Below are 15,661 nucleotides of genomic sequence, written 5' to 3'. Positions count from 1 at the left end.
ATTGGGGGCTAAATGCATTTGGCAACAAAACCTGGTAAGAACTGTAGTGAGGCTACTTCATAGTCTTTATCAGACTTCCTGGAAATATTCCTAAGCTTCACTGCAGAAGTATTACCATGTTTGATTAGAGAGTACTGCCGCTCTGGGAAGGATGTTTCATAACATATAGTAAATATACCCTCTCTGACTTTTCTAAAATAAAAAGCTCTGAATCCTGAAGCACATCTGGCCCCAGCAGTTTCAAGTAGGGGAATGTGTTCCTAAATCAGGGACAGCATCCTGAGGAAGAAAACCACAGAACCCGTGACAAAACCTGGGGGAACGTGCACTTATGGAACAGCAGTGTGAGTCAGGAGAAGGACCCCAATAGTGCCTGACACCTAGTAAGCGCTTGCTAAGTATTTATCCACTGAAGGAATATCATGAACTGCTAGGGAAGAGTTTCAAAGAGAAGTCAACAATGCTGAAAACTCAAAGAAGAACTGAAGATGAGGACTGAGGATAAAAGACTGATATTACTAACATATATCACACATTTCTAAAAAGAACGAGGCTACAAACATAAAAAGGGAAAACATATCAATAAAAGGAGTTAACAACTATAAGAACACTCAACAGGAAATAAAATTAGACTTTAAACTTAGCTCCAAGTGTTCCTGAGAAGCCAGGGAAAGTAAGAAATAGGCCACAGAATTTTGGTAACTTAAATTCATCATGACAACCAAACGTTTCTCTAAAAGGAATATCACCCAGAATCTACCGTGAGGAATAATGAGCTATAAAAAGGTTGTCATCAGTCATAATCTTACAGACGTTTTTCAGATGATTTTTTTATTTTCATCTGATAAAGACAAAATTAAAACAACTCTGAAAACATCTCTTCACTGGGTGAGTTAAGCACTTTGAGTGATAAACTAGTATTACTGACTTTAAAGAATTTTGAGTTGTCTTTTAAGGTATTAACTTAATATTCATTAAGTCACTCAATAATTATTCTAGTCTTGGGCCAATTCCTAGAGATACAAAGTCCTTGCCTTCTGAAATTTCAATCCATGGCAGTTTAGCATAATTTCCAAAGATGTCTCAACTCAGAACTAGTTAATATTTAACTGGCCTAAGGTTTTAAAGAAATCTACTATGATTAAGAACAATCAAATTCTGTATTTTCTATTTAGTGAAACTCCAATTTGGTTTCCTCTCTTAATTAATTCACATGGAATTTGATTCTGATCAATTCCATGAACGAAAGAAAATTAAGAATCCTAGTACCACAGGTTCTCATTCATAAAAAGATGCTAAATCTAGAGTATTTAATAAAGCATATGTTTTGAGTTACTTTCTAATTGTGATGTTGGTTTAAGTTAATCCTCTTATGTTATTTATGACCTCAGTTGACCTATAGTATAGGGTTTTGAGATGGCTAATTAAGACCAGAGGTGTAGGCTATGAACAATTTATGGTGTAATACATTCATCTTGGGGGAAAGGATTAAATTTGTTATTAGCGTGCCATTGTTTCTTCTTTACCTATTACCAAGTGTCAGAAGCAGGTCTTATGTTCTAGTATTTCCTCATGGTTAAGATTTGGACTGAAGAACCCGCCTGCCAATGCAGGAGACATAAGAGACATGGGTTCGATCCCTGAGCCTGGAAGATCTCCTGGAGGAGGGCATCGCAACCCACTCCAGTGTTCTTGCCTGGAGATTGCTATGGACAGAGGAGCCTGGTGGGCTATAGCCCACGGGGTTGGGTTGCAGCAAGTCAGACATGACTGAAGCGACAGCACACACGTACGCAGCGCTTTCACATACGAAAAATGGTTCTTTAAACCGGATTGTTTCTGTAGGTGGGTGCGTAAAGAACAACAATCCCTGCGGACTCTATATAATACAGTATTTAAGATGCAAAACTGAGAAGGCTTTGAGCCAGTTCTCAAACTCTTGAGCGCTGTGCTGTGCTTAGTCGCTCAGTCCTATCCAACTCCCCGTGATCCAATGGACTGTAGCCCACCAGGCTCCTCTATGGGGAGCCTCCAGGCGAGAATACTGGAGTGGATTGCCATGCCCTCCTCCAGGAAATCTTCCCAATCCAGGGATTGAACCCAGGTCTCCCATATTGTGGGCAGATTCTTTACTGTCTGAGCCACCAGGGAAGCCCAAGAAACATAAGCTGGAAGGAAAATAAGTAAGCAGTGGAAGAAGTTTTGGGCAACGCCACTGATGGCACTGTGACTTAAGTAGCCCCTTAAAGACTATTCACTTTTCACACAACGTTAAAATATTCCCCAGGAAAAGAAGGCCGTTATCTTGGCTGGTAAGAAGACTCTCTCACCAGAAAATGTTATATTGAGGCAATAAAATTTATAATTATAAATTTTATAATGATAGGTTTTAAAAAATAGTTTCAATGAAAGATCTTGGTATCTTGTCACCCTGAATCTTGAGGGATAATCAGTAAGGAGAAATTCTTCTACTGAATAAACGCTAGTTAAAAAGCTAGATAATTTAACATTATTTTTACCTTAGATATTCATTTTGGAAATTAATATTATTTAGATCTTAACATTTATTTTCATTAATTCACTTAATATACAATGATTATTTAAAGCCAAACTGCATTAAATGAATTTAGCATAACTCTATAGAAAATCAAAAATACTATCGCATTTCACTTAAATATTTTAATATTTTTCTTTAGCTTTTGAGGAAGCTTAAGTGTTATGAAAACATTAGACCTGATGAGAAAATACATTTCTTTAAAGAGATTCATCTTTTAAGTGATCAGGGTCCTAGTGAGCCAATTGTTTTTTAATTTGGCTCAGAGATGGTAAGCCTTAGTCAGTCAAGTATTTGACCATTTATGAAAGGCAGACAGTGGTCTAGGAGCTGCCTCATCTTGAAATCTCCTCAGAAATTATTAAATGTTTTCCATATGAACATATTATGGATCAAGGGAGGACCTAGGATTTAGAATCTCGGCCTCCAAACCAGGGGAATTTGTTGACTTCTCTTTCTTTTAGAACTCAGTGACCTAGTGGAACTGACCCACTGGGCAATTTCCTTCACTCTCAGTGGTATGATTAAGCCATGAAAACAACTCAAGATGAGATATGATCTGTATATATTTTTACCCCACTTGTTTCCAAAAAAAGAATTTAAGACAACTGCAAAGCCTTCTATTCTTTCCCTGTTTTCTCATCATGAACTCATACAATGTGACTTTCCTAAATGTAAATTTCAGTGGAGGTAGAACGGGACAGTCAATTGATTACCATCATTTGTCATAGGAATATTAACCTGCTAAAAATGGCATTAATATCCTACTTTATCCTTTGTAGAGAAAACGTTAAAATATCATTTCAAGATGAATAAAATAGGTTCTGTGTTGCTTTCTTCCTTCTATTTTATAACATAAACCTATTTGAGGTACAAATGTAAGAACATAGTTTAAGCAAAAAAAAAAAAAACAGGGAAAATACAATTGCCAGTACATTTGAACTCAAAAACCATACCTAAGATAGCTTAAACAAAAATAATGTTTCCCTGTTTGATTCTTTCAGCGCTTAAAGAAAAAAACAGACCAAAAAAGGGGTAGACAAAGAAACATTTGTAAACTTCATCTGCAATAATTGGTAAAAGAACCAGTTACATTTACATCTATGATTCCTTAATCAAAGGGCTAGAAAGGATTATAAAATCATGGCATGCTTCTAGGTGTGGACTCCTTACAAAGTCTGGAACCCATGACATTTGGCTTCTATAATTTTAAAAACAGAATCTAGAGATAAGTAGTCTGATAAACTGTCTCACTGGAAACGTTAGGAAACTGCAGAGACTTGGGAAAATAAACTAATGCATAGACAACCATTTCCAACAACAGAACACTGCTGAATTTATTTAAAGTACATTTCAGAAATTAATAATTTGGATTCATGCATTTGAACTTTAAAATTTTTTATGAGTTAAAATCATTAAATCAATGACATTTAGAAGCAGTCATGCTGCCTTCTGTGTTCTCTTCAGATTCTAAATTCAGCTACATGTGTCTTGTGATCACAAGATCTGGTTACAAACAGCAATAATTGTTGCAAAGCAAATTACATGGTGGCACAGGAAAACATTCCCCTTTCCAGTAAAGGAGAAAGTGGCTACCTCACTCACAACCTGCAGGCTATATATAATGCAGATTACAGACTTCAAAACTGACGTATGCTAAAACAGAAAAACTATGTCATGAGAAAGACAAAGACTGCTTTGTTTAGGGAAAAACTTCTAGAGCACTGATGAGAAATACTTAAGTGTTTATGAGCTATGGAAACTTGTTCTTAGGAAACAAATTTATTCATTTCCATTCATAAGCATGCAGGCATGCAAACAAGAGTTTAATTGAATATATTAAACATATTAAAATACACATTGTAAAATAATATTTTATAACAAACACTGTATAACATTTATACAATATTTTTTATTTACAATGTATTACATTTGTATATTGTACATATAACTGTAATAATATGCTACAATTATATATACTATATATACTACTACAACCTGGAAATAGGTAATTTCTACTTAGCTGGACTCAGTACACAGACAAAAATGACTCATGAAATATTTAAAATCATGAATTGTTAGTCTTAACTCACACATTTGAATAAAAATTGGTCAGAGCATACCAAATTTTGGAGCTAAAAATGGCAAACCAGTGAATGACCAGTTGGTAGTTGATGCCTCCAAAACAAAGCAGAATAAGTTTCTGAGAAAAAGAGCCTAATTGATAAGCAACTTGTGTCAGGGTAAAGAAGGGTGTGGTCACGCACCCATCTCCAGCTGGAGCACACCTGAGCCTAATCTGTTCATCTCAGTTCATGGTAACTGAGAGAGTCACTTGTCAATGGTGAATTTTAACATATAAAGGAAGTTTTGCTATTGGTCCACTTGCATAATTCATGTTCCCATGTTTTTTCATATCACAAAATTGTTTCCTCTTACTGTAACCATATTCTGCCCACTTTCCAAAATATAAGTCTCATTTATATCAATCTCTTGTTAGGTAAAACTGTCCTCTACTTAGCAGAACTCAAAGCTGCCTTTTCCAGCTTCTTAAAATCCAGAAAAAAGATGAAAACTCACAACACCATCGCCCACAGCCGAACTACTAGAATCTTAATCAGTGTAGGCTGAAAGCAGACGGACTGAGGAAAACCAGTGACGGCTACATTTCATCGTACAACCCGTTTCAGCTGTAAAGAAAATGGGCGTGCGCTTTGATTGGGTGACCAATATAATTTCAAGAAGTTGTCTTAATCCGAAAGAAGATTAAACAGTTGGTCTCATGAAAATCAGAAGAGAGCAGAGACAGGAAACAGTGGGAAAATATAGGGGAATGAAGAGAGTCATATGCTGTAAGACAAAAGCAGCTGAGGGGGAAGTTTAAATTCAGTAATACTGAGAACTCTCAGGCAGTTATTCCAGGAGTGGACGGAGATGCCAAACTAGAAGTTCTGAGTTTCAGCTGTTTGCTTTGGGTATATCGCTTTACCAAAACTATAAGCTGTCACTTTTTTTCTAGGCCTCTACAGACCCTCATGCTCTGCCATCTGTTTTAGAAATGAAGACATCATCAAGACACCTGAATTACGATGCTCTTATCTCCTCATTCTCACATCTGCTTGCTCAAAAATTAGAAAAGTTTCACTTCACTGTATCTGAGTATCATTTGTCAATCTCGATCCTCCAACTTTTTTCTTTTCTGGACTAACTCTGGCCTTTCAAAAATGTCTTTACCCCTTCACTTTTTCTCTAAACACAATACTTTGCCAAGTTTATTGTTCATCATTTCATGCAAGTTGCATAATTTCATAAATGTATTTCATACAACATGACAATGATTAATAAAGAGTGAAAAGTGTGGAAATCTTACTGAGATGTACTCAAAACAAGAACAACTCAACCTCTATGCCTTTTTCCGTCCTTCTTTGCTCCATCTAAGGTTTTACGACGGTGGCTGATCAGCAAAAACAAAACAGAACAACCTTATCAGGTGTGACAGAGTGACTCTGAAGGGATAATTTTTTTTATTTTTAATGCCATAAGTTAATTCTTTATTTAAATGCTAATCTATTAGTCTAGTATAACCCTCTCAAGGCACAGTCAATTTCAGTAATGACGCTGATGGCTGCAATATAATCAAGGGAAGCCTCTACCACTTGGTACAAAGGAGTGGAAATGATAGACAGCTCATTAATCATTTACCCTGGAGATGAACACATTCATTTCCTGACAGGGGGCTGTAGGTGAATGCTGCCAAAATGAGAAATGTCAATTGTCAGGCCTCATACATAATAACAGTGTAGCTATTTTTAAGCTTTATTGAAAATTAGAGTTAGGCTCTTTTTCCCTACAGTTCCATCACATATGCTTGGCAAGTTTTGTTCTATGAGAATTCATTCTCACTCTGCTCAGACATCTCTGTTTGAGAAAATATATACTTCTCAGACTTTAACGTAAGATATTGGAAAGGTTATTTAGAAATCTGTAGAATCCTGAATATTGGGAGTGAACTCTGAAAGAACTGAGAAATAAAAGAGGCAAAGCAGAAAAGGTATTAATAACTTCTTGGTTCATTTATCTGCACAGTATATGTTTTATCAGCAGTAAGGGTAAAACACATTTTAAGCTCCTCAGATCTCTAGAAGGAACAGCTGTATTCTATAATTCATGCAACTATTTTCTGAAGACACAGGTAAACAGAATTCAATGAAATAGACTTAAAAACACTGTATGTTCACCAAATTAGGTGAACAATGTTACCAAAAGAAATGACCTTCAGAACCTGCCCCAGCCTATCTATAGTTTATGTGTTATGCTTCCAGTGGAAAATAATGTTCCCAGACTTAAGAAATTCTCTTCTGGAAGCCAGCACCATCTTAAAATTCACTGGGAGAATTATATACACTTTTTCAAAAAGAATTCCATGTATTTCAGAAATTTATCTATCTTTTAAAAACGGTGCGTTTGTCCTAAGAGTCACAACTGACCTTGCATTCCATTTTTGAAGAATGGAGAGGATCAGAATATTTAAGATGAGAAAACATACTAACTTCCCCACACTTATCAAGCTGCTGAATATTTTGCTCCACAAATTAAACATCTTCATCGTACTTGGGGGACATTTATGTGCCATAAAGCTACACGCTCATATTGTACAAATATTAAGTATACCTGCTTAATGAATAATATAAATTCCAAAATTGATGAGGAAAGTACTTTTCCTTTGATATAACTAATGTGTAGCACAGGAACTCTGCAACAAATTTTTAGTATAAAATAATCAGCTATCAAATTACTTGATACTAAGGATATTTAGTTTTACCTACCACGTTTGGTAGTGGCAACTTCTTAAACTGTCATCAACGAAGTTATCTGGCTGCAATGTAATAAAATGTGAACAAACATGAATTTTGACATTTGCCATCTCAAGCTCCAGACTTACTTGCAAACACATCCCCACACACTCCCACTTACCCTTTCTCCATGTATGTGTGTGTGTGTGTGTGTGTGTGTGTATATATATATATATATACATATATATATGTGGAGCTAATATTACTCATGCAAAAAGACATAAGACTAACAATTTGCATGCTTTTCTATGAAAATGCCTCTTTCAAATTTATAATACATTACTCCCTTCAAATGCTCTTTAGACTACTCTTGTCTTTATGACTTTATATTTTAAGAGCCTAACTAGATTCCTATATCAATTTGCAGTCATGAAATTAAGTTATGGCAACATGCTTTTCACAAATTGAATGATGAAAGAACTGTATTCACTGAATTACTATTATTGCTGCTATTTCTGACATTACATAAATTATCCTTTAATCCTAAAATTACCTTCTTAGTAAAACATTTAAAAATACTATGCTATTAATAGATCAGCAAGAAAATTGCATTTTTGAAAAATGTAATGGACCTCTACTTCCTCAAATTATTTCTAATTAGAAAATAAGTTTGAAAGTTCAAAATTAGAAAATTAAATAAACTGACATGTATTTTGGCCTACCGAGAGAGACAAGATGCTATTATGATACTCTTTCTAGCAATTACAAATATTAATCTGAGTGAATTTGAGTCTGCTGAAAACAATGCTCATGTCTACCTCGTCCATTAGACAGCTCCTCCAAGGCAACGGTGGTGCCATCAACCCTTTGAAATCATAACCTTTGAGTGTCCAGCACATGTAAGCATGCTAATGCCTGGTTGTTTGCTGGAAGCACAGACATGCAGGAATGTCCAGAATTCAACACTTGAATATCAGTATCTTCTTAAATTACTGGAAATAAGTTGAGTAAAATGCACTCTAGCCTGGATTGGACAATAATCATCTGATTTCTAAATACAAAAGACAGATGTACAGCCACAGGCCCAGAGCCAAAATACAGGAGTCAGGAAACATCATGAGGAACATCTAGGAGAGATAAGATTGAAATAAAGTCATTAATGATATAGCACTACCTCAGCAACAGTTAGAATTGGACATGGAACAACAGACTGGTTCCAAATAGGGAAAGAAGTATGTCCAGGCTGTATACTATCACCCTGCTTATTTTATTTATATGCAGAGTACATCATGAGAAACGCTGGGCTGGATGAAGCACAAGCTGGAATCAAGATTGCCAGGAGAAATATCAATAACCTCAGATGACACCACCCTTATGGCAGAAAGTGAAGAAGAATTAAAGAGCCTCTTGATGAAAGTGAAAGAGGAGAGTGAAAAAGTTGGCTTAAAGCTCAACATTCAGAAAACAAAGATCATGGCATCCGCTCCCATCACTTAATGGCAAATAGATGGGGAAACAGCGGCAACAGTGGCTAACTTTTATTTTTTTGGGCTCCAAAATAACTGCAGATGGTGATTGCAGCCATGAAATTAAGACACTTACTCCTTGGAAGGAAAGTTATGACCGACCTAGACAGCATATTAAAAAGTAGAGACATTACTTTGTCAACAAAGGTCTGTCTAGTCAAGGCAATGGTTTTTCCTGTGGTCACGTATGGATGTGAGAGTTGGACTATAAAGAAAGCTGAACACAGAAGAATTGATGCTTTAGAACTGTGGTGTTGGAGAAGACTCTTGAGAGCCCCTTGGACTGCAAGGAGATCCAACCAGTCCATCCTGAAGGAAATCAGTCCTGGGTGTTCATGGGAAGGACTGATGTTGAAGCTGAAACTCCAATACTTTGGCCACCTGATGCGAAGAGCTGACTCATTTGAAAAGACCCTGATGCTGGGAAAGATTGAGGGCAGGAGAAGGGGACGACAGAGGATGAGATGGTTGGATGGCATCACCTACTCAATGGACGAGTTTGGGTGGACTGTGGGAGTTGGTGACAGACAGGGAGGCCTGGCGTGCTGCATTGCATAGGGTCGCAAAGAGTTAGACCTGAGTGACTGAACCAAACTACCTCAGGAAAGTCAGAATTACGTTATGGACCCATTTTCCACTGTGTTAAATGGAGAACTAAATGCACTTTTTCCAAATATGATGAAAGAGACAATTAAGAGAAAGAAGTGCATCTGTTTATTATTCCTATATATTACTGTAGAATATGAAATCTAGAAAAATGTTTTCTAAACAATTAAATGTTTTGATTTTTTCATAATACCTTATAGCAAGTGTCTTCACCTCAGATAATAATTTGATTGTTTATTATGGTAAAAACAAGATACCGGTCATGGGTAATTTTTATAAAAGCCAGCAAGGTGTGTGTGATGGGGTTTCCCAGGTGGCACTAGTGGTAAAGAACTGGCCTGCCAGGGCAGGAGATGCAAGAGATGCAGGCTTGATCCCTGGCTCAATCTTCCCAAAGATGCCCTGGTGCAGGAAAGGGTAACCCACTCCAGTATTCTTGCTTGGAAAATTCTATGGACAGAGGAGCCTGGCGGCCTACATTCCATGAGATGGCAAAGAGTCAGACCCGACTGAGCGACTGATTACACAAAAGGTGCTGTGATATACATATTTATTTATATATTCATCCTTATTGCAGAAAAACTAGAAGGTGCAGATAAGAAAAACGCCACTTAAAATCCTACTCTTGAAAGATGACCACTGTTAAAATTTTGTAAATACCCTCCTACAGTGTTCCATGCAAATATATTCTATACAGACTATCCTGTAACTTGCCTTTCCCTCCACTTATAAATATGTCATTCTTTGTCAATAAAAACACCCATACTATTTGAATAGTTTGTGAGTATCCCTCACAAACAATAGCTTATATGTATGTGACAATTTCTTTACTCTTATTATTGAACATATAGATTTCCAATTTATTATAAACAATGTGATCATTGCATAAAAACATATACTTTTGTGCACTTATCCAATTAATCTCCCAGAAAATATTCCCAAATCCATCTGTCAAAGGGTATGAAGCTTTTTAAGACTTTTGATATATATTACTCATTGTCCTCAGGAAAACTTGTACTAATAATATACTTTTACAAGTTATCTGAGAAGGTCCCTTTCCTGTATGAAAACACATGAAAATGCATATTATTCTAATCCATACTGGCAAGTGAACAGTATCCTTTTGTCATTTTAATTATCATTACTTTATTACCATCTTAATATTTATTGGCCATTTTGACTGTACAAATCCTTGATTAAATATTAACCACTTGTGTCTTTTCCTTATGGACTTGAAAACATTGTGAATTAAGGGTCTTATTCGTATGCATGTTGCAGCTTGCCAGTTTGCTCGCGTTCTCAGTTTCTGGTATTTCTGCTCACCAAACCTTAAGGACTTGGAAAAGAAGCTGTGCCTTCACCCACTGTCCTCTTCTGCACTGCTGCGTGCAGAACCTGTGGGAACCACATAATGCTTGGTTTATGCTAGTCTATAATGGGAAGGATTCTAGGATTTCCTCACTATGTTGATACTGGCTATTTGAGACAGACAATAAAATTGGACAGGGAAAAATGGAGGAGAAATATTTCCTTTTAATGATTAAAAACAAAATGAAAGTACAGATCGGGAACCAATTTTTAGATTTTACCAACGGCTTTTTGTATCCAAAACGCCACTGACATGTTTGTTTTTCTCTTTGGGTGCATAAATACTAAATATAGTAAACCCTCCTTTGTCGTGGTGGATTATCTTCTGACACACAGCCCATAAAGTAGGACAGAGAAGTATAAAACATGAGAAGTGCAGACTGGAAAGTCAGACTACTGGAGTCTAAGTCTTGGCTCTGCTATAATTAGCTGTGTAACTCAGGACAAGTGACCCAGCATCCCTACCCCTTAACCACCTCATGTGTAGAATGGGGACAGTAACAGTGAATCTGCCTCACAGGGCTCCCGTGAGGCCTAAAACACGACAATGTGCATGGCACCCGGCATATAAAAAGTACCAACAGTAACTACTATTCTCAGTAATATACTGTGGGATTAGATATTCACTTGGTGGTTGTTGCTTTGTCACTGAGTTCTGTCCAACTCTTTAGTGACTCCATGGACGGCAGGCTGCCATGCCAGGCTTCTCTGTCCAGATTTCCCAGGCAAGAATACTGGAGTGGGTTGCCATTTCTTTCTCCAGGGGATCTTCCCAACCCAGGGATCAAACCCACATCTCCTGCATTAGTAAGCAGGTTCTTTATGACTGAGCTACCAGGGAAGCAGATATTCACTTTATTTATGAATTTATCATAAATATTCCTAAGTGAAATCAGTTGTTTTAGCAATTTATATTCATTTGATACCTGGATTATGCTAGCTTTTAAAAATATTTGGGAAACTTTCCTTCTGTCTATATACTCTAGAAAAAAATCAGTATTTTATAAAGATTAATATTTTCATAAAATGTTTTATAATCAGCAAAGTAACCTACACAATTGTGGGGGAAGAGGGCAAAATAGGCAGATGATGTAATGGAAAAGGAGTGGCTAAGAGAGCTAGCCCCACCTCTGCCACGGCCCTGTGGTCACAGACCCTCATACAGGGATGTTGAACCAACATCCAACAAGCCTTCCCCTTCTCTTGGATGCCTCTGTCTCAACAGATGTTAGACATGTACAACTGCTCAGTGCCCACATGTTTTAATTATAGCTATCCCAAGGGAAAACAGACTTCACAATGTACTTCCTTATTACCACCACTATCCCAAAATTTTAACTTAAATGAACATCAAGTATAAAAGAATGGCAGGAAATAAAGGATTATACTGAGAAAATCCTGGATATTTTCTCCTATGAAGGCCAGGATTTAAGAGTTGAACATAGATATGAAAACAACCTCAAGTTTTCAAGAGTTACCAGTTAGCTGTGTAGATTGACCCAAATCTTAATTTTCATCCCTGGGTTCCCTCTTCTATCACACTAAAATCCTAGGTGGTTATTCAGAGGACTTCTTCATATAGGGAAGAAGTAATATTCAAAATACAGGATAAACAAAAGTAGTGAAGTTCTATCTCAAAAGAAAGATTTATATTGATTCAGAATTGGAAAAACAAGCCCTTGGGAAATTTTCACTACTGAGAGGAATGTAGATTCTTTGTTTAAAGTATACCACATTTAATTAAAATGTACTGACACATGCTGCTGCTGATGCTGCTGCTAAGTCGCTTCAGTCGTGTCTGACTCTGTGCAACCCCATAGATGGCAGCCCACCAGGCTCCCCCGTCCCTGGGATTCTCCAGGCAAGAACACTGGAGTGGGTTGCCATTTCCTTCTCCAATGCAGGAAAGTGAAAAGTGAAGTCGCTCAGTCGCTCAGTCGTGTCCAACTCTTCGCAACCCCATGGACTGCAGCCTACCAGGCTCCTCCGCCCATAGGATTCTCCAAGCAAGAGTACTGGAGTGGGTTGCCATTGTAACCAATAAAGATTAGGTAACAATGGCTGTTAAGCACTACTTTTACAGAGCATTCTGTGACAAAGATATAACACTCCATGTTTATTTCATAACCTAACACTCCCAATTATGCTATGAAGGAGGAATGTATTAGGAAATTAAAGCTCAAAAAGGTTAGGTCACTTAGCTAAGACATTGGGGCTAGGATTATAATTTAAATTTCAAAGCCCATACTTTGAATATCTGCAAATGAGTGACTGAAATTACATTCAGCCATGCAATTAAATGCAGAACTACATTGTTCCTAACTCTAATACTTACTGTGTGTAGCACTGACAATGGAAAGATACTTTTAAAATATACCATTTTAAAGAATCATCATCATTCTGGAAAGCTGAAAAACAGAGTTGACAAAAAGTTACTTCTAATATTAAGTATCAAATTTGCCACCAAAATAACAGATATTATCTTACTGTATTATTTGCAGAGTGGTCATACACAATTTCTAGATTAGATGTGTTGACTTCAATTTTTTAAATAATAAAAACATCTTTATTAAACACCTCTATTTAACATGTTTACGTAAAATCTTTCATTTTCTAAACCCAAATATTAGTGAACTACTAATAAAAATGAAAAATTAACCTATTTTCATGGTCCACATACAATGAGATGCAAAATAAGCATAATAAACATCTTACAGGAATATTTGAGATCATAGAAAATATTAGGAGACTGACACATAGGTTTAAACAATTATTTGTAAAAATGTCACCCTTTGGTTATAAACAAGCATATTATATAACAGACTTTATGTCTTATATTGTATTTCCAAAAATTACACATATTTTAGATATAACCCTATCCTTAACGTCAACTCAAAAAATTTACCTTACTTTAGCTACGGAGAAATAAAAATGTATATGACAGTTTGACATTAAAGCCAATTTTTCATACTATGAACAGAGTAAATTTGAAAGAAACACTTCAACTGAAGCAACTTTAAGGGTAAAGGTAATATTTTAATAAAGTGAAATCAGGAAGACTTGCTTAGAAGACTAGAAAAAGTCCCCTTAGTAACAATCTTTGTTTAAAAAAACCAAATATATATATATATATATATATATATATATATATATACACACACACACACACAACAACTATTTCCAGTTCTTTGATTTAAACAAAAGATCATCATCTTGATGAGATGTTTACTGTAGATATGCAATTTTTTCCTAGAAAAGGACCTTTTATAAAAAGACCTCAAAACAAAAAATAAATTTAATCTGCCTTTGTTCAGGACTTAGGTCTTATCTCAAATTAATCTAATAGATCTTAGTTTTACCAGGTAAAATTGCTAACATAAAAGCTTCTAAAATTCTTAAAGATACTTCTTCTTCAAAATCTAAGTTTCAGGCTTACTTTCTATTTTTGTAAAAGTACAATTTCAACTATAAAATTCAGTCCTCTGCATATGTCAGATGATGCTATAAATCTTTGTATTTCTCTTTTAACTATCTAGCTGTGAAAAGGGAAAAAATAAAATTTTAAAATGAAGTCCCTGTTTTGGCCCAGATACACTTACTTTTAGAAATGTAAAAAGATGAAATTGTCTCCAAAGTGACTCTGTTTTCCTCAACATCTCCATCTACCTTTGAAAAAACAGAATATTCTACAAGAGGGGCTCTCACAGTATGGACATATAGATTATGCTGAATGGTTGGTCACATAAAACCTTGTACAGGCTCTGCATTCTGCACAATGCTTCCAGATGACAAGCATAAGTTGATGAATTAACAGGGAAAGAAACCTTAGAAGACATATCAAGACACTGGGAAAGCAAAAGGTGGAAATGGAAAATTTTATACACTCTTCCTTAAAATGGTGCATATTTTTCTCCTCATATGAGAAAAAGTCATACGATACATTCTCAATTTTGACCTTTCTTAGGAAGACAGTAAATGTCAGTGCCAAAAGATTTATCTTAAAATGAAAGTGTATGAGAGAAAAGACTCCTTAAAAAATATGTATCAATCATACATTGAGAAATAATTCTCCAGTGTAGGGTGGGGGGGGGGGGTGGTCTTTCTAATTCTAAAAGTAAAAACCCACAATATTATCTGAAAGGAAACTAAGCATAGTTGAGCTTAAACTACTGTCTGAACCACTAAATTATTCATATTATTCTATTTCAAAAGTGTGCAGATTTTACTGAAAGATATCCAATTTCAACATAACAGGTATGGTTCAAGGTCTGTTCTTAGTGATTCCAGAAACTGCTTGCAGAACATTCATAATTTCAACAAAACCCGAGGAAGTTCTTTCCAAAATGAACATCTTCAACCTACTGAACAGAATTCATGCTCACACTCTGATGTTCATTTCAGCAGCATTTGTCTCTGTGTAGTACATCAAAATCACTCAAACATCAAATTGCTGATTTGATAGAATGATTTATTTTCCCATTACAGGAAAGTCATGAGTGACTTGTTCTGAGGTATGTTTCTGAGCTATGAAGGACATCTATTAGGAAGCTCTGCACTTGAAGGTTCCTCTTTAGGGGACAGCATTTTATGGCTGGACAGTCTCTGCGGGAACCAGATTCCCTGTTGTGTCCAACTGCATACATTTACACGTGCATGCAGACACGGGACACTCGGCGTGATCCCTGAAACACAAGTCAAGTCACAGTTAAAAATCTAAACTACACATACGTACACACATTTATCATATAGCCTATTCATATCTATAATGCAATTTTTCAAAACGGCATCTTGCAAGATACAGGAATTAAAACCTG

The 15,661-nt window shown here is 36.1% G+C and overlaps 1 protein-coding gene and 1 long non-coding RNA gene across 16 annotated transcripts in view; both read right to left on the bottom strand.

The window, feature by feature from the left end:
• Window positions 1-3,865: 3,865 nt before the first annotated feature.
• LOC129658938 (uncharacterized) lies at window positions 3,866-8,851 on the bottom strand. The gene is made up of 3 exons (XR_008717600.1): window positions 8,166-8,851; window positions 7,381-7,430; window positions 3,866-6,008 (listed from the first exon to the last, which is right to left on the bottom strand). It is a non-coding gene; the product is annotated as an uncharacterized LOC129658938 (long non-coding RNA).
• Window positions 8,852-15,294: 6,443 nt separating this feature from the next.
• Window positions 15,295-15,661, bottom strand: part of MIOS (meiosis regulator for oocyte development) — a 135,862-nt gene continuing 135,495 nt past the window's right edge. For all 15 annotated transcript variants that reach the window (XM_055589815.1, XM_055589826.1, XM_055589825.1 and 12 more), the window contains one exon: window positions 15,295-15,529. In XM_055589815.1, coding sequence (XP_055445790.1) covers window positions 15,433-15,529 — 97 coding nt within the window. In that variant the 3' untranslated portion in view covers window positions 15,295-15,432. The remainder of the gene's footprint in view (window positions 15,530-15,661) is intronic.

The sequence above is a fragment of the Bubalus kerabau genome, chromosome 8 (genome assembly GCF_029407905.1).
Source record: "Bubalus kerabau isolate K-KA32 ecotype Philippines breed swamp buffalo chromosome 8, PCC_UOA_SB_1v2, whole genome shotgun sequence".
Taxonomy (NCBI): domain Eukaryota; kingdom Metazoa; phylum Chordata; class Mammalia; order Artiodactyla; family Bovidae; genus Bubalus; species Bubalus kerabau.
This window is presented reverse-complemented; position numbering and strand designations above follow the sequence as displayed.